Here is a 26,014-nt window from a genome sequence, read left to right on the forward strand (position 1 = left end):
ATCCCGCCACTTATGATCGCAGCACGACGACGCCCGCCTTCTTTCGCCACATCTTCTTCCTCGCCAAACGCATCTCGGCAGCGCTACCCCTCCCATCCCCCTCCCATCACCCTCCCCCCTGCTGCACCCCGCCCACTGCCATGTGGGGGCGCGTACTCGCCGCAGCCGCCACAGGCGTCTCTGCCACGTTACCCAGCCTTCGCGGCCGTGCCTCCACGCTCCCCGCCCTCCCGCTCACGCTCACGTCGGGCCGTCTCGCCCGCCTCGCGCCCTCCTCCGCCGTGCTCACCGCGTCCGAGACCACCATTCTCGCCACCATCTCCCACAGCCCCCCTTCCTCCTCCCCACCTTCCTTCACCCCTCTCTTGGTCGACTTCCGCGTCAAAGCCGCCGCTGTCGGCGTCATCCCTGGCACCTGGGCGCGCCGTGAGCTCCAGCCCGCTATCCAGGAAACCCTCGTCGCCCGTCTCATCGACCGCGCCCTGCGCCCGGCCCTCGCCCCACCGGGCGCCGCCCTGCCGCCCACGCAGCTCACCGTGTCCGTGCTGTCCTCGGTCAAGGCACCGCAGGCACCGGTCGACGCCCTCGCCGTCAACGCCGCAGCGGCCGCTGTGGCGGCATCCGCGGTCGAGTGGGCCGGCCCTGTTGCTGCCGCTCGAGTTGCCCTCGTGGATGGCGTCCCGGTTCCGTTCCCTCCGGAGAGCATGCTCCATCGTGCCACGCTCTCTGTCTTTGTTGCGGCAAATGCCACTGGCAACTTGCTCTCCATGACCGTGCAATCGCTTCGCGGCGCCGTTCCGCAGGAGGCAGTCATGGAGACTGTTCAAGCGGCTGTGTCTACTGCCCAAACTTTGGCTGAATTGCAGACAGAGTTTCGGGAAAAAGTCCGCCACATGCGCGAGCGAGAAGGGCACAGCGCATTTCCGAGGCAGATGCCGCGCCCAGCGAGGCGGACTGAGAACTTCTATGAGCCGTTGGCAAAGGCTGATGCCGACAAAGTGTATGAGGTGGCGTCGCGGGTCTACCGTGACGCATTTCTCGAGTGTCGCCAATTTCCTGGTAAAGCGCACCGCGCGGCTGTTTTGACTGAGGCCCAACAGTCTATTGTCGATCACTTCCCAGATCTGACGCTAGAGCCGGTTCTTGAGGAGGCACGGCGTGCGTCCAGGGAGACATATAGAGAGGTTTTGCTGCGGGATAAATTGAGGATGGATGGGCGTCGTTTCGATGAACTGCGCACAATCCGCTGTGAGACCAGGGTGCTCCCAGGGGATGTACATGGGAGCGCGCTGTTTGAAAGGGGAGACACCCAAGTATTGGCATGCTCAACTGTTGGTCTAAAATCACAAGCTATGCGAACGGAAGAATACGTCGTGGGCGGTGGAGAGTGGAAGAGCTTTTTCGTGCATTACTCGTTCCCGCCATACTCGACAGGCGAGTATGGGAGATTTGCCGGGTCTTCCAGTCGAAGAGAGGTGGGACATAGCATGCTGGCAGAACAGGCGCTTCGGCCGCTCCTTAATTTCTCATGCGATACAAAAGCGAACGAGCAATTGCTATCGAGTACTAACAATAAGAGTCGAGAAGAGGATGAAGAAAACTCGTATCCTTATTCTCATCGCCTGTCCGCTGAGGTCCTCGCCTCTGACGGCTCCAGTTCAATGGCTACGGTTTGTGCTGGATCGATGGCATTGATGGATTCTGGGGCACCCCTGGAGGACGCAGTGGCTGGGGTGGCTATGGGCGTCGTCCGCGGTCCAAACTTTGCAGTTGGCGATGCGTCCGATTACACAGTTTTGACAGATATTCTTGGATCCGAGGATCATTTCGGAGACATGGACATGAAGGTGACCGGGACAAGATCTGGGGTTACTGCTTGCCAGTTGGATGTGAAGCCTCATGATGGATTACCTGTGGATGTAGTCCAAAATGCCCTGCGCAATGCGTCATTGGCTCTTTCAAAGATTCTTGATGAAATGGGCGCAGTGTGCCCGGTTGAGCCTCGAAGCTTTCCAGAAAATGCCCCACGAGCCTTTGAGGTGCCGGTCGATATGTCAGTAGCAGTGAAAACACTTATGAAGGACCGAGCGCTTGGATTGAAGCGCATCGAGGACAAGTCGGGAGCTCGCCTATTCCTTGACGGGAAAAAACAGGTCTTTAGAATCGAGGCACCGAACAAAAGTGCTTGCGACGCTGCGCAATCTTTAATTAGAGATGCACTCGGCAATTTAGATATTGGAACAAAAATGACGGCCACCGTGGATGAAATCAAGCCGTCCTATGCCGTCGTAAGAACAACTTCAGGAAGCGCCTGTGGCATTTTGCACGTATCCAAGATGCAAGTCAACCCCGCCAGTGGCTTAGCGTCAGCGGGGGTCAAAGAAGATGGTGCCGACCCCAAATCAGAGCAAATATCGCTCGCAAAGCTCCGCTACCCCGATGTCAGGACATTGTTGTCCCGTGGGGATGTCCTCGAAGTGGTGGTCTTAGAGTCTGACCGGGCTAGAAGTGTTTTACGCTTTGGACTTGTCTCAAAACTGAAAACCACACACGCTGATCTTATCAAGTCTGAAATAGATGCTGTTCTTGCTGCGTCTGTTTCAGCGAAGGCAGCATCATGAGGACGTCTTGCATGGAATATTGTACAGAACAAACCTCCGGTCAAAAGCCGTGAGCAATAAGCTGATACCTAACTGGGAGCATATTCAAAAATATATAAATGTGCCTCATCAACACTCATTACCGGAAGTCATTACAGACTATCGCTTTGACGCCTTCCATGAAGAGTCGGGTAACTTTGCCAACCATGGGAGTGTCTTTGCAAAATATAATCCTATCACCGCGGCGACTGGCACTAGCGCCGTCGATATGACGTAGTATCCGTCATACTTGACTGGACACAGAGTCCCTGCTGCTGCATCTGGCGGAATAATGCAATCTTCTCTCCAGGTCAACCGGTCCACGAGCCACAGAGTCAGAGCCTTATGCCATGTGCCCCCCATATTGCTGGAGGTGTTCAAAAGCGTGAGGTAGGATCCTGCCACATGGATGGATGAGCTTGAGACATTGAGGAAGAAGGCCCCAACGCCAACAAACATGAGGCACTCTGATGCAAAACTATACATTATAGTTATGAAGAGAATGAGAAAATAAAAAGTAGTGGAAACCACGCCTTCTTGAGCTTTCAAAAACGAAACACAAGCAGGCCCAGTAAGGCTCAGAATAAAGCGGAGCGCATAGCCGTAAAGATAGACTTCTAGCGGCGAGCGCTTAGCGACAAAATTCCCCGTCACGAGGGTTCCGATCAACGTGAACGGGGATGCCAGGACAGCCATGGAAGCCATGCTCTCTTTAGAAAATCCATGCTCTAGTAGTTTGAGGGGAGCAACTACAAAGGCGAAGTTGAAACAAGCGTAATAGCGGATAAAAGTAGGGAGAGAAACGACAGTGCAAAGCGTGGAGGCAGGTTAGATGACTACTCCTCGTTGCAAGCAGGACGTGGTGATATAGCGAAAGACAAAAGTGCAACACGAAAACGTACCATTATCATAGGCCGAGAAGCCAAGCTTGGAAATCAAGAGCATCGAAACGAGTGAACGGACAGCCGGCTTGCGGACGACGATGAGCAGATCAGAGTAAGTGGAAGTGATGGAGTCTAGCACAGCAGAGCGTGTCTTCCGGGGATGGTCAAAATGCTCCTGGTCAAAATGGGGATCTTCGAGCTCGGCATCAGTCTTCTTGGCCGAGTGGGTCGGCGGGAGCTCCTTCTTAAAAAGGGCGATGTATAGAGTTAGAAGCAAATAATAAAGGCCTGCGGTCCTGAGGACGGAGGCGAGGTCGGCGACCGGGCCGGTTTGGTTGGAGAAAAAGATGAGCGGGCGGATGTAGTTGTCGCAAAAGGGGGCGTTGCTAAAGGCGAGGAAGAGAGTGAAGGTAGAAAAGTAGCCAATGGTGAGGCCGAGCGACTGGCATGTGCTAGCGTACGAGACGTTTTGCTTTTGCAACATGGTGAGGCTCCAGCCATCGACGGCGATGTCCTGGGTGGCGCACATGGCCAGCAGGGTGAGGAAGACGGGAGTGAGCAGGGCGACGTTACCCTCGGCGACGGCACGGCGGATGGTGTCCGCCAGAAGGGTCATAGTGAGGCCGGCGACGAGCTGGACCGGGACGATCCAGGACTTGCGGCGGCCGAAGGAGGGGCTGTAGCACGAGTCGACGATGGGGGCGATGAGCAGCTTGAGCGAGTACGGGAGCGAGGCGAAGGAGAAGGCGGCCAGGTGGGCGTAGGAGGAGCCGCGCTCCTTGAGCAGGAACGGGATGGAGCCGAAGGCCAGGCCCATGGGCAGCCCCTGGGCCGTGTACAGCGAGATGAGCAGGAGGACCGAGTGGCGATCGCGCCACCAGTTCGGGGCGTCGGCGGAGGAGGGCTCCGGTGGCGCCATGGCGGTGGTGGGCGGCGTTGGGTCTGAGACGGAACGCGTGGACGCGGGCTTGTCCCCCGGTTGGTTCGGGAGGTGCGTGGCGGCCGAGCGGGACTTGAGGGTGGTCATGACAGTATGCGCGGGATGGATGATGTCGACCGGAGCCCGAGAGGATGGAGAGGGAGGGGGGCGGGAGGGAACAGAGGAGGGGAAGTAAAACGGTGGAAAAGGTTTGGAGGAGACAAAGAATTGCGTTGCTCCATAGCAACAATGTATATGGCACGTGTCCACGTAGGCGTTGAAAATGACGTGTGAGGTGTTTGTGTACGTACAGTATGTGCTGGTCGGGAAATTTTCAATATTGGATGAGGTTGATTAGATACGTGCAGACCCGAAATGGATTCCAGATCCATATCGTTTACGCCTTGTCTACCGGCTGACGGGGACATACGCGCCGTGACAGCGGCGACAAACGCGGAAGGGCTTGGTGGGGTTCAGCGCAGTGCAAAAATTGCAGGGGAGATTTTGCGTTTAGTAGGGCGATCGTGGTCTTTTTTGTGGCAAAAAGGGGGTGAAATGGCTTTTCTTGTAGTGTTGAGGGGGTGAATGGCGCGAATTTGTTGCACAAGGGGGGCGAAGGGAAGAATATCAGTAGTATGTTAGACCCGACCACTGAAATGTCGCCTTTGGTCACCCGTCCCAAACAACACAATTGGGATTCTTCGCCCGTGTAGTAGTCCAAAATGGCAAGTAATCGAGCTATTAAACTCAACATTTCTAGAACACGGATACTGTAGGGACAATTAATCTCGTGATCGGCCACGCCGATGTGGCCCCATTATCGACTGTTTCAACCTCCACAATACGCCACAGCATCACGTTTGTTACGTTACTCCGTGTCCAGCGAAGGGGGAGTAAAATGTACAAATGCGCTGCACAAAGCGGCGGGAGCAAGTTTCGAGTGCACTCACGTTGGCCGCTTGGCTCAACATGACCGTCTCCGCAAAACATCCCAGCGTGGAGCCTTTTATTCTCCCGTTCAGTATGGTGTACACGGCTGCTGATATCCACCACGCCGCAGTAATTGCCAGGCAGTCAAGTTTTGTCGAGTTGTGGGCGATACAGCCTTTCATACAGCCTTTCCTGTTGCGTCCACAATGATGATTTCACATCCGTTAACTGCTTGTCCACAAGCCCCTGGGCGAAAATCAATCTCTTTGCTCGCATCATGCGCCGCTTCCCTGTCCCAGTCCTCGTTGCCGGCCTGGCGCGCGGCGCGCGCGGCGGCGAAGGTGGCGACGAGGCCCAGCAGCTCCAGGAGGCGGCTCGAGGCCCACGGGCTCAGCGTGCGGTACGCCCACGAATAGGCGCGGTAGTCGTCCGGGCGGTAGTCTGGCAGCGACATGAGCGCGTCCATGCGGCAGTCCTGCTCCGCGAGGAACGGGTACTTGGCGTGGAGCAGCGCGCGCGTGTCGTCGGACAGGCGCGCGCGGGGCGGCTCCGATGCAAGCGAGGCGACTTGTGTCACACATTCTTGCCTTGGGACGGCGCCTCGCTCTTCATTATAAAAAGCCCTGAGACCACCCTCCCTCCTCCCCTGATGCTCACCAACTCGTATCCAGCATTTAAACGTTAATTTCACTCATAACTCCAACTCTCCAACCGACCTCACGCAATGATCAAGCTGACTCTCTTCCTCGCCCTCTTTGTTCTTGTGCGGGCTTCGGTACTCGCTGCTGAAATCCCTGACTCCATTCGCAGTGGGTCGTCAAGCGGGTCGTCCACGAGATGCCCATGCCAATGCCGAGCTGGATATGGGGGTTACGAAAAGGTCAAACTGTATTGTGATCGCCGCCGTTTCCGTTCCCACTGCGTCATGAAGGAATGTTGGAAGGGCTCTCAAAAGGGGTTCACCTGCTGTCAAGACACTTATCCCCCAACGGACAAACCCACCACCACCACCACTATCACCACTGCCGAACTGCGGAGGGCGCGGAGGCGGTTAATGTTAGGGGGGCGCAGGGACGGGGCATGGCGCGGACGGCAGGGGGGCCGAGGGGAGGAAGGCGGGGGATCGCCATAACATGGGGGAAGAGTGCGAGGAGTGGTCGCGGGCCGGCGGGGGATGGTGGGGGGCGGGTGGGGGTGGAGAGGCGGAGCAGAGGGAGAGAATACGACAGGAGAAGTTGATCCTCGGCTGCGGCCGAATGAGGAGAGATCACGTCCTTTTCCTTTTGTTTATTGCGACGCTTCGTGCCGCAACGGCGGGCGGACTGGGCCGGACTGATTTCTCTTCCTCTTCCGGCCCTCGCGCAGCCCAGCCTTGACGACGGAGAGCTCGTCCTCCAGCTCGAACTCGCGCTCTATGCCATAGGCGGCGTGGTCGACCTCGTCGACGTCGGGATCAATGTCGGCGTCGATGAAGTCGCGGGCCTCCTTGCGCTTGCGCGCGGCGATGGCAGCGTACGTCTGCTCTTCGACGCACTCGTACACATCGGCCTCCTCGTGCAGCTGGTAATCGGGGACGATTTTCCATGCGCATGAACCTTTTTGTGGAAAATCACCAACGCACAATAAAATAAGGGGAGATTTTTGTTTGGTGGGGCGATGGGGTGTGGTTTGGTGGCAAAAACGGGGTGAAATGGCTTTTGTTGATCAATGAACGCCACGCCGGTGTGGCCCCCTTATCGACTGTCACCTCCACGACAGACATCGTTCCCTATCCCCATGGCCATGTCACCCCTGTGCCCCTCCTCTGCTTTCATTTCAAATTCGTCTTTTCAAAATGCGCTTATTGCCCCAGACCATGGCGCAGGGAATCCGTCACCTTGCCACTGTGGAAGAAGGTGTGACACCCCTCATGGACGTTTTTTGCGTATCTGCGCGCAACGCAACATTGCGTGAAATGAAGAAGCAGTACAAGCGTCTTGCCGTTCTCGTCCACCCCGACAAAGTGCGGGCAGTTCAACCGCGCTGTGCGGACAGGTGTATGAAAGTACTCACGCGTGCCATGCGGCAGGCGGAGAGCGAAGTTCGGTACATAGAAATCGATGAGGATATTCAGTGTGGTAAGGTCGTGTTACTGCCGGCATTCGTCGCGTTTAGCAAAACCTCTTCCGAAAGAGAGCTCGCTCTCGACAAAATGGAACGCGCTGCGCAAGAGAAACAAGACAATGTCAGGGAGACTCAACGCCAAAGAGAATGCTCGAACAAGGAAGAGCACGAGAAGGCTTCGAAGGGCGCGTCAGACGTTTGCAGTGACAGCGAGGAAGACGCTGTACGGGAGAGGCAGGCGAGAGCCTGGAAGCAATTGTAAAAAGAGAGAGAAGAGGCAGCTAGGGCCGCCCAACTGCAAAGGGAGAGGGAAGAAAGAGCAAGGGCTGCGCAGCTGCAGAAGGAAAGGGACAGAGAGAAAAGGGAGAGAACAGAGAGAGAAATGGATTCTCACTTGCGGGCGGTGCTTGAAAATGATGGTACTGACAAGGATGGAGAGGATGAAGATAGTGTGTCCAACGGTGAACGTAACGATGATGTGGACGAGGTAGAGAAATGTATAACTCCACCACCATCCCGTCGTCTTTTCTGCCGATTTCGCAGCACAGCAGACGATCCTTCTCGCGAGAGCAGCGCGGACAAAATGGACGAGGAAAATGTCAGCAAGGATGGCGAAAATTCAGGGGTGTTCGCAGACGTGGAGAGAATGGAAGAATGCATCGACGGAGTACAATTTGAAGATGAAGGAGATGATCTTGGGAGTGAGGCAGGAAGGAATTTTGAGGAAGACAGAGAGGTGGCCGAGTGCTTGGAAATTGATTCCGAAGAAGACGTTACGCCGGATGAGGACTTCGACCCGAAGAATTACATGGCAATTGAATGTGAGGAAGAGGAAGAGGATGTTGAAGAGTGCGCTGCCGATCCTATTCCGGATGATATCGACAAGAAAACCCGTCGAACGCTACAGAAGCGCCAATCGAAGCGACGAACCATGAATCGTGCGAAAGATGCACTGCGAGCAGATCGATTGCCTGCCATGACATGGAAGCCCCGTCCAATTGTGGACGTTAAACCGAAAGTGGGGATCGCCTTGAAGGGCCGGTGGAGATGTGAGCAGCTGATTAGAGCACACACTGCGAACCTCGGGGTGCAACGGGGAGTTAACATTATGCAGAATACTGTGAAAGTGCGCATGAAGTGCCGCACAGATGGGTGCCATGCGACTTTTGTTTTCGATTGGCAACCGAGGACCGGTTTTTGGAAACTGAACAAGTACCAAGACCACCTCAATGAGTGCTTCGGGCAACATGTCGCGGACAGTCCAATGAAAATTGCGTCAAGATCGTCTTCTTGTGCCCCTGCATATACCCCACATCAGTTTGCCCGAGCAATTTTAGAACACGTGCAAAGCGATCCGAATGTGCCTTGCAAAACAATCGCTTCCGTTGTTCGAGCGAAGCGCCTGTATTTGCGTCAGCCTCCATATAGTCATTATCGGAGTATTCGGACAGAGATGCTCCGTCATTTCACCATTTCGCGCGCCGTAGACATGGCCGCATTGGAAGGTTACGCAGATGCGCTCAGAGGGGTGGGGCATAAGGTAGAAATTTTTACTTGCTGTGCAGCGGAGATCAGGGAACAACGGATTAAGGCGGCTCGTCATATATTCTAGCAGTGCAAGAAGGCAAACGATTTACCGAAGGATGCTTCCTTTAATGCCGCAGATGTGGAAGTATCTGATATAGGCAACGGTCGCTATTACAGCGGATTGCTGTTTGTTCCTTCTTCCGCGCAGAGTTACTGCCAACATGGTCGACGAACGGCCAGTGCGGATGCCGCACACTGCGAAGGGGTAGGAATGCAGTCGTATGGGTCTACTTTTCAGGTAATCGGGTACGATGCAAATCATCAGCTCTGTCCTTTGGTCTTTGCGCACTTCGTGGGCCCTGAGAACAAAGAGTCCTGGAGAAAGGTCTTTCGGGCATGTAAGGAAATTCCGGGATTTGACATTAATGGGAGGGTGACAATTGTCGATCAGGAGAAGTCCATCGACGCAGCCTACCGGGACGTCATGACTAATGCATCGTTATTCCTGGATCCTCTCCATGTTAAAAAAACATGTCCGCGCGATTAGGATCTAACAAGGGCGTGGGAATACGGTTGTATGAACGAGCAGTATATGCTCCGTCTCGAGAACAGGTGTACGCTCTGAAAGCAGATTTTTCTGCGACACAAAAGGCCTATCTGGATAGATTCGAAGATTCTGAAGTGTACAGGGCATTTTCCTGCTTAGAAGACCTTATAACAACTTCACAGGGGGCTGAAAGCCAGATGTCAGCTGATCTTAGGAATAATATTCGTTCCGTGGAGCCTCAGAAGATGCTTTCAAGGGTCGTGCTTCTGCAGAGAACAAATGTTTTGCGTCGCCAGGACAGTGCCCTGTCTTGTACATCTCCTGTCCCTCCTCGCACACAGAACCATCTCGCATACCTAATTCAGAGAGCTCATGTATATCGGTCTTCTGTGCGTTTTCTGGATGGTACGTCGCAAATGGAAGCCACCGTCGCTAGTCAGCAAAAAGGACCCGTTCTGCGGCTTGTAAGGCTTAGCAATAATACCCAAACCCCCCCTTCTTGCTGCGCTTACTCTACAAATGGGTCTGGATTCCCCTGTTGGCATGGCGTCTCTGTTCTTCTCGAAAAGTATGGACCAAGCAATCTCTATCGGTTTATTGAAGCGCGCCATCTAACATCTGCCTGGGTTATGCAGTACGCCAATATGGAATATAGCCTTCCTTCACAAGCAAGGGTCGACGACATTTTATTCAATGCGAAGAAGCTCGTTGCTACGAAGGAGAACCTGCAAATTCCAAAAGCTTTGCCGCCGCCACGGGGTCGTCCGGTTCGGAGGGCTGGTAGGCGAAGAAAAACCTGGTACGAAAAAGGCCCTGCTGCGAAGAAGAAGCGTGTGTACTCCTGTTCTTTGTGTCGGATGGCAGATCACACAGTGAAGGATTGCTCTCTGAAACAGCTGTACGGGGATACCGCAGTGTAGCCACTCTTTTAGTAACGCCTTAGTATCCGATTTCGCCTGTCATTTAGTACAATTTTTAGCACCGTCCACTTTGTTCAGATTCTGTCGCCCCTCACGAACAACCAAATTCTTTTCTGTCACCCCCATGTGGAAGACGACACCCATACGATCCCTACAAATATTTCTCAATCGGATGGGTGCTTCAGCAAATTTGACCGCGTCACCCCCTCAACACTATAAGAAAGCCATTTCACCCCCTTTTGCCACAAAAAGACCACGATCGCCCCACTAAACGCAGCATTAACTCAAAATTCTTAATTAAAAAGTGATTTGAGGGCTTGTCTCAAAAGGGGAAAATCCTTAATTAAGAAGGGCTAATAGCCCTTTTTAACTAAGGGAAAATCACTATCTCTGCCTCTTCCTGGAACGCGTCAGCATGAAACGTCACACCCCGAGTACTAGTATTGTTATTGCATCTGGTCGCATTGTGCGCACTCATGCACCGTTTCCATGCGGATTCAGCCCTGATTCAAGTGTGGCAAAAACCCCGCCTCACAGCTGTTACACTGTAAAGCTGATTAGATAGCTTGGTAAGTGCTCGTCTGGAGCACCCCTTTAAAATGAAACTCAGATTGGACACCTACTTGCCGATGTCCGAAGGTACCCCCCGATGGGCGTGGGGGACAGCCTGTCCGAGGTGAACACTAGATCGGCTAGTTCGTTCTGAGGAAATACTTCTCGTTGATAATCGTTGATGTTCGGTTGGTAATGGGCGAGGCTAGTCCTCTAAGCCCACACGAACTCAGACTTTTATAGAGTTCTAAAATCTAAGCTGGTACAGGAAACCGTGGCTTAGTAGCTCCGGTGAAAACCTATACAGCTCAGCAAAATGCACAACTACCCATATAACTACGTGTTAGGCAGTAGTTACACTAAATGTAACCATTACAGCAAGGATACTGTGCGCTGGATGCGTTGGCGAATTAAGGTTGCAACCCGCGTGCGGGCTGACAGGAAGGTACAGCGCAGTACAGTGCCGTTGCTTACACGTCCTCAACAGTTCCCGATAATTCTAGATTACACTGGAAACGCCTTATACTTCATAATTCTTACATCAAGTCCTCCGTCACCCGATCAAGATTGATTCAATCTTGCTATCAATTGATATCATCCCTACCGCCCTCACAGTCTTTCCAAAGGACGCATCCGCCCATCCTTCGTCACCAACTCCAGCAGCGTCTTGGATCGACCTGGGCTCTTCACCCACGCAATCCTGTGCTCGTCGTTCCGCCTTCCCCTGCCCCGAGAGCGGTATGCCGCAGCCACACGCCCGACCGCACAGCAATGAGGCAGCGAACCCTCCGACTGTGCTTCTTCTCCGTCGCGTGCTCGCACCCTGCGTCCCATCAGCACTAGCCCTTCCTTTGCAGCCTCGGTTGCACTTATCGAGTCGTCCTGCAAAGAATATGACGTGTCCAAGTGACATGTCTTGTCACCGCTCCGGACTACTGATGTTCGAGGCGGCGCCCCGGGCACCATGCCGCAATTGTATTTGCAACTTGCTGACATCGCCAAAACCCTGCGGCTAGTCTCTAGCGTGATGCGTCTACAGCTCGGTTCCACCTTCACCAGCTTCAACCTGTAAAACACATGCACAGACGCCCCTACGAGAAAAGTAACGAGGATTATACCGACCCCGATTATGAAGAAAATATTGATAGTCGCCACGGTCTTGACGTCCGAGATCAGGCTACCCAGTTCGGTCTGTAGCTCCGTCGATATCCAATTCACCTCAGTCTGAGACCTTTCTTCATCCCCCTTTATCCAACTATGATATATCCGCCAGATCTTGTGGTAGTCCGCAGAGGCTAACTGCAACGCTTTGAACATGGCATCCGCCTCACTTTCGCTGCGCCCGTCCTGCATTCTACAAGCAGGAAGCCCCCTGTTGTCGATGTGGCTATCACACTAAGGCAACATGTCACCTGACGCCCCTCTCGCATCATAAGCACTCCCGCCCTCTGTGTCACGACGAGAGTGGCATTCTCCCCGTTAAAAGTCTCTGTGCGTATACTGCGGTCAAAAGAACTAGACGGGCGGCTGTCCACCTCGTCGAATATGGCCCATGGTATTTCCATTTCGACCCTCTTGCCGTAGTCTATTGTGATACTTTGGCTTTTGAGGGTTGTCAAGGCGGGCGGCAACAGGTTTCCATCGTGCCTTACAACCTCACTTGGCCTAATACTGACGTCCACACAAACAACTTGCCAGCTTGCTGGATATTCGGTGTTCCCGTCACAGTCGAGCATCAACTGTGGTAACTTGTCCATCCTAACAGTTACAGTGATGTTGAGGTCACTGTAAAATTGTATCTTAGTGACAAATAGGAGATTGGACACTATCTCAGTGACTGCGATTGACGCCTCCCCTGTCCAGCTTGTTTCCAGCAGGACGAATGATTCGAAGCCATTAGTGAACAGCAACTTGTCGTCTTTCACCAACGCCGTCCCGGCAAAGCCTGTGAACCATAACTCTCTGCCATTTCCTGTTAGCATCCATTGCTCCGGAATGGCCGAAGTGATGATTTGTCCGTCAGCCTCGACCGCCTCTCTGGTGTTCTGAATGACTTGTATGTCCCGCTCAGTGATTCCCCATGCTTCATCAGGTACCAGGTCCACCTCGTAGACTTGGTACGTAGCATTCACAATACGTTGAGAGCGTAATGCCGGGCTCCACGTTCCGTCACTGTTCCTTCTCACATCCAGTGGCTGTGACCTCCCGGCAGCCCCGTACCCAGTGGCGATCATGTTCCCCGACGCGACGTCAGACGAACCCGAGCCGAATTCGATCAATAAATCGGCAGAAAGCAGGATAAATGCGACAAAAGCTATAACCAGCCTGAAACGCCAGTCGTTCCCATCCTCCTCAGTCACCAGAGAACTCCTAGTGTACGGCCTCGGTCGTAGTTGGACGGGAGAACCCGAGGATACTCGAGAACCTGCTCTATATGCCACATTTGAAGACCATAATTTCGCTAACATTGTGGTCATGACCAAACTCAAAGAAACGAACCGGACGACGTTCCACAGTGGGACCCCTATGGCCAGTTCAAAAATCATCGCGCGCGTAGTGTGTTTGCAAGAGTAGTGTTGCGTACTCGTGCTTTCTCCTCAGTTCCGCCGCGGCAAGTCGTACAGGGACAGTCTATCCCCCTCTGCCTTCTCCATCTTGGAGAAGCGCTGGCAGAGTCGTTTATTTAGGTAGCGCTGCCACTCTCCCGGCCCCCTCAGTCTCAGCTGCGGTAGGGGACACCTGCCCCCTGTGAGCCTATCCCCGAGCACATATTCGCCGCGTCCGGCGCAGGAGCTCTCCCAGCCATGGGCTTGTACAGTACGTATTATTTGGATGGCTAAAAATTCTGAGCGGTGATTGGCTTTACGCCGGAGGCTATCGGCGGCTGTGCGCCATATATACGGGTGCGTACTGTACAAGCCCGTGAGGCAGCGAGTTGATCACTTGATGGCCATGGTTGGACCTTTTGCCCATGGGGGGACGTGGTCGAGACGGAAAACGACAGAATTTGGTGGTCTCGGGACCATTTGAAGAGCCGCTTTCCAGCAGTGAAGATAAGAAGGTACAGTAGTTCCTCGGTATAAGAATATGTTCGGTGGGCGGGTTTTCCATTCTTATATAGAGGATAGATATTCTTTAATGAGGATTTGGTCCTACTAACACAGGAGAGTTAAGCTATTACTGTAACTTAAAAAAGTCGTCTATCCTACTCTGGCGCCCGGCCGCGGCCTCCTCAGCCTGCAAATCGCGCCTCAGGCGACGTAAGTACCCGTTTCCTTTGGGGATTCGGCCATCCCCAAAGGAAACGGGTGGATTTCCTGCCGTTACTGGTTTCTGAATATTGTACTGGCCCTTATTTTTGTTGTAAAAGTAGCTGGTTCTGTACCAGATTTTTGAAAAATCTTTCTCGTTGTATTCTTGTATAGAGTATGAATAAATGTTCGAAATTGGGGTCAATTTTGCAGGAACGAAAACAGTGGATGCGTTTTGCATTCTTATACCGAGGATATCCTTATATGAGGCATTCTTATAAGGAGGAACTACTGTATTACTGTACCGTTCCCTTTTTGTTTGTGGATGGCACTGTGAGAATCCCACATAGCACTCACGAAAAGAAGGGTATGCAGTGGTAGTAGTGTGCGGCACATACCGTACATTGGAACACCCTCACAGTATTACCATCTGCTACCATTCGTTTTTAGACGACACGTTTTCAGTGTTTGAGACCACTGAGGGGATCCTCATCTACGACTGTCGTTGTTGACATAGGCTTCTTCTGCTCTCACAAAAAGTCGGTCAGGGCAGAATTGCCGTCTGTTGGCTAGCTGTGGAGTTAGCGCACCTCATTAGCTTGTTTGCATCTACAATGTATCATGAATGATGCCGCCATCCGCCATCCCCTAACGAGGGCCGTTTGTCCTTGATTGCTACGCACTTGCTTTAAATACCTGGTATCTATCCTCTGATATCTGCCATCAGTCATCTTCAAATTCCTCTGTCAGTTTTAGCTACGGTGACGGCCGCGCGTCAGCATGCTTGTTCTGCGACGCTGCTCGAACCAGCGTAACGGGCTGGTGAGGGGGAAGTTGTTTGGGAGGGGGGCGGGCCACGTTCGTGGCAAAGCCGAGTACGAAGGCGCGAGAAACACGTGCGGGCAGCAATGCGCGAGCGGGCGGGGCGGGAGACCGGGTGCGGGTAAAGCATTAGGCATTAGGCGCTGCTAGGACCAGGACCAGGCGCGGCGCGACGCAACAGGCACAAAATGCGGTCATGTGGCGAGGTCATGCGGCGAGGCAGTGGCCGGCACGCGCAAGTTGGGCCAATAATGACAGGCGATATCTCCCAGGGCACGCCAAAGTCCACGTGACGAGGAGGTGTGAGCGATGGAGGCTCGGGAGCAGCGATGGAGGCTCGGGAGCAGCACCTTTGGATCGGTGCCATTCTATCGCGGGGCAGCAATGGGACGCCGCAAAGGGATGATGAGTGAGGGGGTTGCCAAGAATCAAAGGTGTTGAGATCGTTCATATGATAGGAGCATTGTTGCCGCAGGGCAGCAGTGTCTGGGGCGTGATGCATGCTTGCCTTCACGGTGCAATTTACAGTAACGTGAAGGATCAGTAACCAGGTTACATCCAGCAGCGTGGTTCGTCATCATCGTTGTCGGTAGGCTTGTCAACGCGATGGATGGATGTTAGCGGGCGAAGGTTGTTGGTGGTTGTCGGTGTTGGCTGACAGAGTGGAGGGGCAGAAGGCGAGTTGTTTTCAGAGGCGCTTCGGCAACAATAATGAGAGTCGGCGAGCACAGGCACGCGAGTACGTAGTGTCATTAACGGAAGCCTATGCGTTCGTACTCTCAGGGCCATTCCATTCATCGTGAGGGCCATTCCATTCATCGTGAGGGCCATTCCATTCATCGTGATTGGCAATCACGACAATAATTTAACGTCGTTCTGCAAGTTGGAGCACAAGATTAATTTTAAGTCGATTGTTTATTTCTTTAATGAGCATGACTATTCTTTAGGAAACGTAATATAAACAACCAACCACAAGGGAGCAGGCACCATTTATTGACGTGATTGCGTGATTGCATGATTGCCAATCACGATGAATGGAATGGCCCTCACGATGAATGGAATGGCCCTCACGATGAATGGAATGGCCCTGAGAGTACGAACGCATAGGCTTCCGTTAATGACACTACGTACTCGCGTGCCTGTGCTCGCCGACTCTCATTATTGTTGCCGAAGCGCCTCTGAAAACAACTCGCCTTCTGCCCCTCCACTCTGTCAGCCAACACCGACAACCACCAACAACCTTCGCCCGCTAACATCCATCCATCGCGTTGACAAGCCTACCGACAACGATGATGACGAACCACGCTGCTGGATGTAACCTGGTTACTGATCCTTCACGTTACTGTAAATTGCACCGTGAAGGCAAGCATGCATCACGCCCCAGACACTGCTGCCCTGCGGCAACAATGCTCCTATCATATGAACGATCTCAACACCTTTGATTCTTGGCAACCCCCTCACTCATCATCCCTTTGCGGCGTCCCATTGCTGCCCCGCGATAGAATGGCACCGATCCAAAGGTGCTGCTCCCGAGCCTCCATCGCTGCTCCCGAGCCTCCATCGCTCACACCTCCTCGTCACGTGGACTTTGGCGTGCCCTGGGAGATATCGCCTGTCATTATTGGCCCAACTTGCGCGTGCCGGCCACTGCCTCGCCGCATGACCTCGCCACATGACCGCATTTTGTGCCTGTTGCGTCGCGCCGCGCCTGGTCCTGGTCCTAGCAGCGCCTAATGCCTAATGCTTTACCCGCACCCGGTCTCCCGCCCCGCCCGCTCGCGCATTGCTGCCCGCACGTGTTTCTCGCGCCTTCGTACTCGGCTTTGCCACGAACGTGGCCCGCCCCCCTCCCAAACAACTTCCCCCTCACCAGCCCGTTACGCTGGTTCGAGCAGCGTCGCAGAACAAGCATGCTGACGCGCGGCCGTCACCGTAGCTAAAACTGACAGAGGAATTTGAAGATGACTGATGGCAGATATCAGAGGATAGATACCAGGTATTTAAAGCAAGTGCGTAGCAATCAAGGACAAACGGCCCTCGTTAGGGGATGGCGGATGGCGGCATCATTCATGATACATTGTAGATGCAAACAAGCTAATGAGGTGCGCTAACTCCACAGCTAGCCAACAGACGGCAATTCTGCCCTGACCGACTTTTTGTGAGAGCAGAAGAAGCCTATGTCAACAACGACAGTCGTAGATGAGGATCCCCTCAGTGGTCTCAAACACTGAAAACGTGTCGTCTAAAAACGAATGGTAGCAGATGGTAATACTGTGAGGGTGTTCCAATGTACGGTATGTGCCGCACACTACTACCACTGCATACCCTTCTTTTCGTGAGTGCTATGTGGGATTCTCACAGTGCCATCCACAAACAAAAAGGGAACGGTACAGTAATACAGTAGTTCCTCCTTATAAGAATGCCTCATATAAGGATATCCTCGGTATAAGAATGCAAAACGCATCCACTGTTTTCGTTCCTGCAAAATTGACCCCAATTTCGAACATTTATTCATACTCTATACAAGAATACAACGAGAAAGATTTTTCAAAAATCTGGTACAGAACCAGCTACTTTTACAACAAAAATAAGGGCCAGTACAATATTCAGAAACCAGTAACGGCAGGAAATCCACCCGTTTCCTTTGGGGATGGCCGAATCCCCAAAGGAAACGGGTACTTACGTCGCCTGAGGCGCGATTTGCAGGCTGAGGAGGCCGCGGCCGGGCGCCAGAGTAGGATAGACGACTTTTTTAAGTTACAGTAATAGCTTAACTCTCCTGTGTTAGTAGGACCAAATCCTCATTAAAGAATATCTATCCTCTATATAAGAATGGAAAACCCGCCCACCGAACATATTCTTATACCGAGGAACTACTGTACCTTCTTATCTTCACTGCTGGAAAGCGGCTCTTCAAATGGTCCCGAGACCACCAAATTCTGTCGTTTTCCGTCTCGACCACGTCCCCCCATGGGCAAAAGGTCCAACCATGGCCATCAAGTGATCAACTCGCTGCCTCACGGGCTTGTACAGTACGCACCCGTATATATGGCGCACAGCCGCCGATAGCCTCCGGCGTAAAGCCAATCACCGCTCAGAATTTTTAGCCATCCAAATAATACGTACTGTACAAGCCCATGGCTGGGAGAGCTCCTGCGCCGGACGCGGCGAATATGTGCTCGGGGATAGGCTCACAGGGGGCAGGTGTCCCCTACCGCAGCTGAGACTGAGGGGGCCGGGAGAGTGGCAGCGCTACCTAAATAAACGACTCTGCCAGCGCTTCTCCAAGATGGAGAAGGCAGAGGGGGATAGACTGTCCCTGTACGACTTGCCGCGGCGGAACTGAGGAGAAAGCACGAGTACGCAACACTACTCTTGCAAACACACTACGCGCGCGATGATTTTTGAACTGGCCATAGGGGTCCCACTGTGGAACGTCGTCCGGTTCGTTTCTTTGAGTTTGGTCATGACCACAATGTTAGCGAAATTATGGTCTTCAAATGTGGCATATAGAGCAGGTTCTCGAGTATCCTCGGGTTCTCCCGTCCAACTACGACCGAGGCCGTACACTAGGAGTTCTCTGGTGACTGAGGAGGATGGGAACGACTGGCGTTTCAGGCTGGTTATAGCTTTTGTCGCATTTATCCTGGTTTCTGCCGATTTATTGATCGAATTCGGCTCGGGTTCGTCTGACGTCGCGTCGGGGAACATGATCGCCACTGGGTACGGGGCTGCCGGGAGGTCACAGCCACTGGATGTGAGAAGGAACAGTGACGGAACGTGGAGCCCGGCATTACGCTCTCAACGTATTGTGAATGCTACGTACCAAGTCTACGAGGTGGACCTGGTACCTGATGAAGCATGGGGAATCACTGAGCGGGACATACAAGTCATTCAGAACACCAGAGATGCGGTCGAGGCTGACGGACAAATCATCACTTCGGCCATTCCGGATCAATGGTTGCTAACAGGAAGTGGCAGAGAGTTATGGTTCTCAGGCCAATCCGGGGCGGCGTTGGTGAAAGACGACAAGTTGCTGATCACTACTGGCCTCGCATCATTCGTCCTGCTGGAAACAAGCTGGACAGGGGAGGCGTCAATCGCAGTCACTGAGATAGTGCCCAATTTCCTATTTGTCAATAATTTGCGAATTTACAGTGACTACAACATCACTGTAACTGTTAGGATGAACAAGTTACCACAGTTGATGCTCGACTGTGACGGGAACACCGAATATCCAGCAAGCTGGCAAGTTGTTTGTGTGGACGCCAGTACTAGGCCAAGTGAGGTTGTATGGCACGATGGAAACCTGTTGCCGCCCGCCTTGACAACCCTCAAAAGCCAAAGTATCACAATAGACTACGGCAAGAGGGTCGAAATGGAAATACCATGGGCCATATTCGACGAGGTGGACAGCCGCCCGTCTAGTTCTTTTGACCGCAGTATACGCACAGAGACTTTTAACGGGGAGAATGCCACTCTCGTCGTGACACAGAGGGCGGGAGTGCTTATGATGCGAGAGGGGCGTCAGGTGACATGTTGCCTTAGTGTGATGGGCGACATCCACAACAAGAGGCTTCCTGCTTGTAGAATGCAGGACGGGCGCAGCGAAAGTGAGGCGGATGCCATGTTCAAAGCGTTGCAGTTAACCTCTGCGGACTACAACAAGATCTGGCGGATATATCATAGTTGGATAAATGGGGATGAAGAAAGGTCTCGGACTGAGGTGAATTGGATATCGACGGAGCTACAGACTGAACTGGGTAGCCTGATCTCGGACGTCAAGACCGTGGCAACTATCAATATTTTCTTCATAATCGGGGTCGGTCTAATCCTCGTTACTTTTCTCGTAGGGGCGTCTGTGCATGTGTTTTACAGGTTGAAGCTGGTGAAGGTGGAACCGAGCTGTCGACGCGTCACGCTAGAGACTAGCCGCAGGGTTTTGGCGATGTCAGCAAGTTGCAAATACAATTGCGGCATGGTGCCCGGGGCGCCGCCTCGAACATCAGTAGTCCGGAGCGGTGACAAGACATGTCACTTGGACACGTCATATTCTTTGCAGGACGACTCGATAAGTGCAACCGAGGCTGCAAAGGAAGGGCTAGTGCTGGTGGGACGCAGGGTGCGAGCACGCGACGGAGAAGAAGCACAGTCGGAGGGTTCCCTGCCTCATTGCTGTGCGGTCGGGCGTGTGGCTGCGGCATACCGCTCTCGGGGCAGGGGAAGGCGGAACGACGAGCACAGGATTGCGTGGGTGAAGAGCCCAGGTCGATCCAAGACGCTGCTGGAGTTGGTGAGGAAGGATGGGCGGATGCGTCCTTTGGAAGACTGTGAGGGCGGTAGGGATGATATCAATTGATAGCAAGATTGAATCAATCTTGATCGGGTGACGGAGGACTTGAATCAGGGCTGAATCCGCATGGAAACGGTGCATGAATGCGCACAATGCGACCAGATGCAATAACAATACTAGTGCTCGGGGCGGGCCGTTCCACGCTGACGCGTTCCAGGAAGAGGCAGAGATAGTGATTTTCCCTTAGTTATAAAGGGCTATTAGCCCTTTTTAATTAAGGATTTTCCCCTTTTGAGACAAGCCCTCAAATCCCTTTTTAATTAAGGATTTTCCCCTTATTGCGTGCTAAAGGGGTCCGGGTCGGTGCAGACGTGCTCAGGCTCGCGGCAGACGTGAGCCTCGCGATGCGTGTCAGGTTTTGGTCAGCGGTCGGCGCGCTGACGCATGGTGAACTGAAACTGAAACTGAAACTGAAATGCATCAGTGGCTTGCATGAGAGATAGGAAGGACGGAAGCGAGACAGCGAGACACCCCACGCTTGCCCAGACAAAGAAAAACCAACCAACCACTCCCGTTTACCAGACAACAGGGAGTGTGCAGCAGCTCTACAGTAGTGTCTCGAGTTTGACGAAAAGTGACGTCATATGAGGCCACTTTTCAAGTTGAAATTTCTCGCCTTGTGCCCGCTGAACAATAAGAAACAAGATACTCTGGGGGCCGCTGTTGAGTCGGGATTATTTTTCACTACTCTTGGTAGACCAAGGTACAGTACCCTTCGGAGGGTAGTTGCAGCTGAGTTGTGCGCGGCAGAAGGGTGGAGGTTTGGTGAGATGTAGACGTCTTTTGCAGACATTTTAATTAAGAATATATAAGAAAGAAAGAAAAAAATCGATATGTGTGGGGATATCGTCGAAAGCAAAAGGCCTTCTATTCGATTTTACCCCTCCGGTCTTGGCACAAGTCTGCCTCGTGCGGACACTCCCTTATGAGGAGAACCGTTGGCGCTGTCATGCGTGTGTCACGTGTGTGCGCAACTGAGTCTGGAGGGCCATGCGCACACGCTTGACGCCTGCGCATTTCACTGTCAGCACTCCTGACAGTGACACAGAGGCACTGCTGCGCCCCTGTGCCCAGCGAGGGCCAACAACTCAATTTCACACGTGTTCACCACCTGCTCCTCCGTCCTCGTTCGCCCCGCTCGTCCCCACCCTCGTCCCCGCCCTCGTTCTCTCCGTTCCCCCCCGCCCCGCCCGACGCCTCCGTCCGGCGGCCTCCGTTCCGCGTGCAGCACTTCACCCTAGCACCTGCGTACCGCCCCTCGGCAACCGCCCCGCCCCTCTTCCTGCCGTCCCATCTGTCGCCCGCGCCTCTGCCTGTCGTGGCGCGCCGGCCTCTACGCGGGGCCTCCAAATCGGCAAAAAATAAGATGCTCAGCAAGCTCGTGCCGGGAATTGAACCCGGATCTCTTCGGTGACAGCGAAATATACAGCGGCTAAATTAACCATTATACTACACGAACGCTTATTGCTGCGGTGCGATCTGCAACTTTTTCACAGTCTTTAAACTCTGCTCTGCCCGCCACACGTTGCCACGCATGCCACGGTGCACAGCTGCACCCGTGTCCGCTCGCGGCCCAAAAAAATAGTTAAAAAATATATGCCACTTATGCCGCCCCCTTGATTGAGCGAAAAATAAAGACAAGCCTCACACGCCAGCGTGCGCAGCTGCCCCCGCATCCGCATGCGGCTCTCGCCGTTGCCGAGGCGCGGACAGATGGCCCGTGCCGGCGGCGTAGTGCGAATCGCGCGGCCGTGCGTCTTCTAAACCGCACATAGCATGCCGGCGTCTCCGCCCGCTAACGCTTCCCGTTCAACCCACGCGCAACTCGCAGCGCAAGCACCACGCCGCTCTGCTTCCCGCCCGTGCGCAGCGATGCGTGTCAGACCGCACAGGACAGTCTGTCCCGCAGGGAACAGCGAGCGACGACGAGTAAACGAGGAGTCATCGGTCTCCTGTTCACACAATGCGCGCACCCCTTTCAAAGCGCCCGCGTCCGAATAAGCGCCGCCGCGGCCGTTGCGCCCGCCCTCACCCCGACGCCCCGTGCCTTCCTCCGCCTCCCTGGTAAAATTGAAATTTATGGTAAAAATTGAAATGTATGGAACATTTTGAAATTTATGGTAAAATTGAAAAAAAGTGGGCCTCGTTTGCCGTTTTTCTTCTCACACGTGTGGACCTGTTGCACCTGTGACCCTGTGCACGTGTACTTATCACCTCTTAAGATTGGCCCCCCGCCTTGAGCCGGTCTGCAACGCTTCTCAACGCACCGTTATGCATGAATAACAATACCTCTACATCTTTACTCGCATGCAACTGACGCATCTGCTGGCCAGGTACCTACACATTATTGCACAAGGTAACACAGTGAGCAAAAGAGCGCAGCTGACTGCTGGGGGACAGCAGATATCCTTTCATTTTGTGAGTTGACCTCCATGTTGAATCCGTGGGCACCTAAATCCACGTGGCTCATTGCATCACAATATCTTCTGCGTGCTGGCAGGCTGCGAGGTGCCGCCTGTGTTGAGTCTATCCCAATGCTTGACGCCGCTGTGATCGTTCCTTAGCCCTCTGTCTGCTTGGAGGACAAGCCTTCGCGATGGAACACGTCAGGTACGCTCGCATCCCCCTACAGTTGCTCACTGAATGAATGATGAAAGGGAAGCAGGTCGGTAGTTCATACAAACACATATACGGATTGCAACCCCCGTCAAGCAGAGCTTCTCATTCATAACAAAACAAAACAACTCTCCCGGTCCTACCGTGCTCAGTTGCAAGCGCATTACTAATGTCTCGGGCGGCAAGCGGCCATCGCACTTCGATACATACTTACACCACTAGCTTCATGATAGCAACCAGATTGCCCGACCCTGCAACTGCGACCCCGTGATCGTGGTCTATCTGCAAGTCTATTGGATCGTCCAAATGGGCCAAGACGGCCTCAGACCCATCCTCGCGCCTCTGCACAATTCCTTTGTCCCATGAAAATAGTTGTGGTGTTCGCCCTGCTCGAGAAGCAGTACCGAAGTCTGCCGTCTTCAGGAACCGACTCGTGATTTCTTCCCAATCCTCTACCCCCCCGGTATGAAGTGTGATCCCTCTCTCCACGTCCCACACCCGCACGCTCTTGTCCCGCGATCCAGATACCACACGTCTTCCGTCCCCACTCATCGCAACGCTCTCCACCCAATCCGTGTGTCCAACTAACGCCTCCCCGACTTGTGCTCCCGTCTCCACATCCCACACCCGCACGCTCTTGTCATACGATCCAGATACCACACGTCTTCCGTCCCCACTCATCGCAACGCTACGCACCAAATCCGTGTGTCCAACTAACGCCTCCCCGACTTGTGCTCCCGTCTCCACGTCCCACACCCGCACGCTCTGGTCATACGATCCAGATACCACACGTCTTCCGTCCCCACTCATCGCAACGCTACTCACCCAACCCGTGTGTCCAACTAACGCCTCCCCGACTTGTGCTCCCGTCTCCACGTCCCACACCCGCACGCTCTTGTCATACGATCCAGATACCACACGTCTTCCGTCCCCACTCATCGCAACGCTACTCACCGAACTCGTGTGTCCAACTAACGCCTCCCCGACTTGTGCTCCCGTCTCCACGTCCCACACCCGCACGCTCTGGTCATACGATCCAGATACCACACGTCTTCCGTCCCCACTCATCGCAACGCTACTCACCGAACTCGTGTGTCCAACTAACGCCTCCCCGACTTGTGCTCCCGTCTCCACGTCCCACACCCGCACGCTCTTGTCATACGATCCAGATACCACACGTCTTCCGTCCCCACTCATCGCAACGCTACGCACCAAATCCGTGTGTCCAACTAACGCCTCCCCGACTTGTGCTCCCGTCTCCACGTCCCACACCCGCACGCTCTTGTCATACGATCCAGATACCACACGTCTTCCGTCCCCACTCATCGCAACGCTACTCACCCAACCCGTGTGTCCAACTAACGCCTCCCCGACTTGTGCTCCCGTCTCCACGTCCCACACCCGCACGCGCTCGTCAGAGGATCCAGATACCACACGTCTTCCGTCCCTACTCATCGCAACGCAAACCACTTCCGACTTGTGACCGCGGAAACTTCTCAATACTTTCCTCTCCGATGTACTCCACAGCCTCAACGTCCCGTCTTCATATCCTACAACAACATACCCCTTCCTCCCACAGAAAGTTGCGCACCTAGCTCTCGTCACGCTCGGGGTTTCCCCAGTCACGCTCGGGTTTTCTCCAGTCACCTCAGAGGTTCCACTTCCAAAGCAAATCCGAAAACATGCCTTCAAACGCCGACACATTTTGCGCCTGCTTGCTTCAAGATCCCCTGGGCCCTGGCTCTCCGTTTCGAACTCGCCTTCTAATTGACTGCTTGGTTCATTGGCCCCTGGGCCCTGGCTCTCCGTTTCGAACTCGCCTTCCAATTCAACCATCTTCGTCTCCTTCTCAGCAGATTGCCTGAAAACTGTTACTTTTGCCGAGAACCCCTCCACCTGACATCCATACACTTCACCACTGGAATCCATGCCCACTTGAATTTCTCCGCTATCGAAATATGGCAGAACAATCTGCTCCACCATCTTTCCATCGGCTCTCGCTACACACTCACTCACAGGCCGCACCCACGGCCGTGGTGCGTATCTCTCAATTTCCTCCAGCATCTTTTGCACACAACCTGAGTCCCGTGCCTTGTGCTTCACTCGCCCATATAGTTGAAAGTAAATCCCGGCACTGTTTTCACCACAAAACGGTACACTCAGTCGCGCAGCCCGCATCATCAAAACCATTCCATCCACTGCATCCTCATCTCCCCGTCCCATTCCCACCTTCCCGCTTCCTCTTTTCCCCTTCAAGTCTCTACTCAATCCCTTCACAGCTTCCTCGTATTGCCAAACCCCGCCTCTCCGTATCACTGTCTTCACCCATCGCGCACTCAAAAATAGCCTCTTCAGCTCCTCTACACACCCACCCTGCTTCAAAACACGATATATATTCTCGAAAACATACTCCTCCCGTGCGCTCTTCCCCTCTCCGTCTCGGTCCTCACTCATCGCAAGCAACCCTTCTCCTGCCCTGCACACATCCGCCATCTTCTTATACCACTCTTCTACACCCTCCGTCTTCTTCGCTTCTTCCACCGCGAAATCGTGCGTCAGATCATGCACCCGCAACCCACCACAATCCTTCTCATACTGCACTTCTACTAGTCCAACCCTTTCCATCTCCTTTGCACACCTTTCCGTCCGCTCCTCGTCCATATCCCACAAATCTCCAACCAAACTCAAAGGTATCCGGTCTTGCTTCTTCATAACGCACAGACTCCGGTGCATCTTTCGAAACGAAAATTCATCAACCGTCTCCCCACTCCTTCCCACATCTGACTCCACGATATCTAGTGACGTATGCAATGTCTCATCCAACGACGAATATCCGTCCTTCGGACTCTCACCGCGAATCGTGTTACGACTCTTCATCCTCGAAAGGTACGCCCCCCATGCTTCTGATACTTCTCCCTCCCATCTTTCCCTCATGTACCTCACGCTCGTTC

The 26,014-nt window shown here is 53.6% G+C and overlaps 8 protein-coding genes; 3 read left to right on the plus strand and 5 right to left on the minus strand.

Moving 5' to 3' along the window:
- The first annotated feature begins 140 nt into the window (after nucleotides 1-140).
- On the plus strand, nucleotides 141-2,730 carry CHC_T00007597001 (hypothetical protein). XM_005711826.1 is given in 2 exon segments: nucleotides 141-2,621; nucleotides 2,622-2,730. 1 exon segment carries the CDS (start codon nucleotides 141-143, stop codon nucleotides 2,619-2,621), a length of 2,481 nt encoding a protein of 826 aa, XP_005711883.1. The 3' UTR covers nucleotides 2,622-2,730.
- Nucleotides 2,731-2,759: 29 nt separating this feature from the next.
- Nucleotides 2,760-3,335, minus strand: CHC_T00007598001 (hypothetical protein). Its single transcript, XM_005711827.1, has one exon. The coding sequence runs from the start codon at nucleotides 3,333-3,335 to the stop codon at nucleotides 2,760-2,762; it is 576 nt and encodes a 191-aa protein (XP_005711884.1).
- A 132-nt stretch (nucleotides 3,336-3,467) lies between these two features.
- On the minus strand, nucleotides 3,468-4,550 carry CHC_T00007599001 (hypothetical protein). The gene has a single exon (XM_005711828.1). It carries the CDS (start codon nucleotides 4,548-4,550, stop codon nucleotides 3,468-3,470), a length of 1,083 nt encoding a protein of 360 aa, XP_005711885.1.
- Nucleotides 4,551-12,316: 7,766 nt separating this feature from the next.
- On the minus strand, nucleotides 12,317-13,489 carry CHC_T00007600001 (hypothetical protein). The gene has a single exon (XM_005711829.1). The coding sequence runs from the start codon at nucleotides 13,487-13,489 to the stop codon at nucleotides 12,317-12,319; it is 1,173 nt and encodes a 390-aa protein (XP_005711886.1).
- Nucleotides 13,490-13,496: 7 nt separating this feature from the next.
- On the plus strand, nucleotides 13,497-13,595 carry CHC_T00007601001 (hypothetical protein). Its single transcript, XM_005711830.1, has one exon. It carries the CDS (start codon nucleotides 13,497-13,499, stop codon nucleotides 13,593-13,595), a length of 99 nt encoding a protein of 32 aa, XP_005711887.1.
- Nucleotides 13,596-18,463: 4,868 nt separating this feature from the next.
- CHC_T00007602001 (hypothetical protein) lies at nucleotides 18,464-18,562 on the minus strand. Its single transcript, XM_005711831.1, has one exon. The coding sequence runs from the start codon at nucleotides 18,560-18,562 to the stop codon at nucleotides 18,464-18,466; it is 99 nt and encodes a 32-aa protein (XP_005711888.1).
- A 7-nt stretch (nucleotides 18,563-18,569) lies between these two features.
- On the plus strand, nucleotides 18,570-20,453 carry CHC_T00007603001 (hypothetical protein). The gene has a single exon (XM_005711832.1). The coding sequence runs from the start codon at nucleotides 18,570-18,572 to the stop codon at nucleotides 20,451-20,453; it is 1,884 nt and encodes a 627-aa protein (XP_005711889.1).
- A 2,820-nt stretch (nucleotides 20,454-23,273) lies between these two features.
- On the minus strand, nucleotides 23,274-23,615 carry CHC_T00007604001 (hypothetical protein). Its single transcript, XM_005711833.1, has one exon. The coding sequence runs from the start codon at nucleotides 23,613-23,615 to the stop codon at nucleotides 23,274-23,276; it is 342 nt and encodes a 113-aa protein (XP_005711890.1).
- Nucleotides 23,616-26,014: the final 2,399 nt, after the last annotated feature.

This window comes from Chondrus crispus, genomic scaffold (genome assembly GCF_000350225.1).
Source record: "Chondrus crispus Stackhouse genomic scaffold, scaffold_8, whole genome shotgun sequence".
In the NCBI taxonomy this organism is placed as follows: domain Eukaryota; phylum Rhodophyta; class Florideophyceae; order Gigartinales; family Gigartinaceae; genus Chondrus; species Chondrus crispus.

Bases quoted from the DNA above. Each gene is read 5' to 3' on its own strand.
- CHC_T00007598001 (XM_005711827.1), bottom strand. From the start codon at position 3,335: ATGGCTGTCCTGGCATCCCCGTTCACGTTGATCGGAACCCTCGTGACG.
- CHC_T00007600001 (XM_005711829.1), bottom strand. From the start codon at position 13,489: ATGTTAGCGAAATTATGGTCTTCAAATGTGGCATATAGAGCAGGTTCT.
- CHC_T00007603001 (XM_005711832.1), top strand. From the start codon at position 18,570: ATGTTAGCGAAATTATGGTCTTCAAATGTGGCATATAGAGCAGGTTCT.
- CHC_T00007599001 (XM_005711828.1), bottom strand. From the start codon at position 4,550: ATGACCACCCTCAAGTCCCGCTCGGCCGCCACGCACCTCCCGAACCAA.
- CHC_T00007597001 (XM_005711826.1), top strand. From the start codon at position 141: ATGTGGGGGCGCGTACTCGCCGCAGCCGCCACAGGCGTCTCTGCCACG.
- CHC_T00007604001 (XM_005711833.1), bottom strand. From the start codon at position 23,615: ATGAGTGGGGACGGAAGACGTGTGGTATCTGGATCGCGGGACAAGAGC.
- CHC_T00007602001 (XM_005711831.1), bottom strand. From the start codon at position 18,562: ATGACCAAACTCAAAGAAACGAACCGGACGACGTTCCACAGTGGGACC.
- CHC_T00007601001 (XM_005711830.1), top strand. From the start codon at position 13,497: ATGACCAAACTCAAAGAAACGAACCGGACGACGTTCCACAGTGGGACC.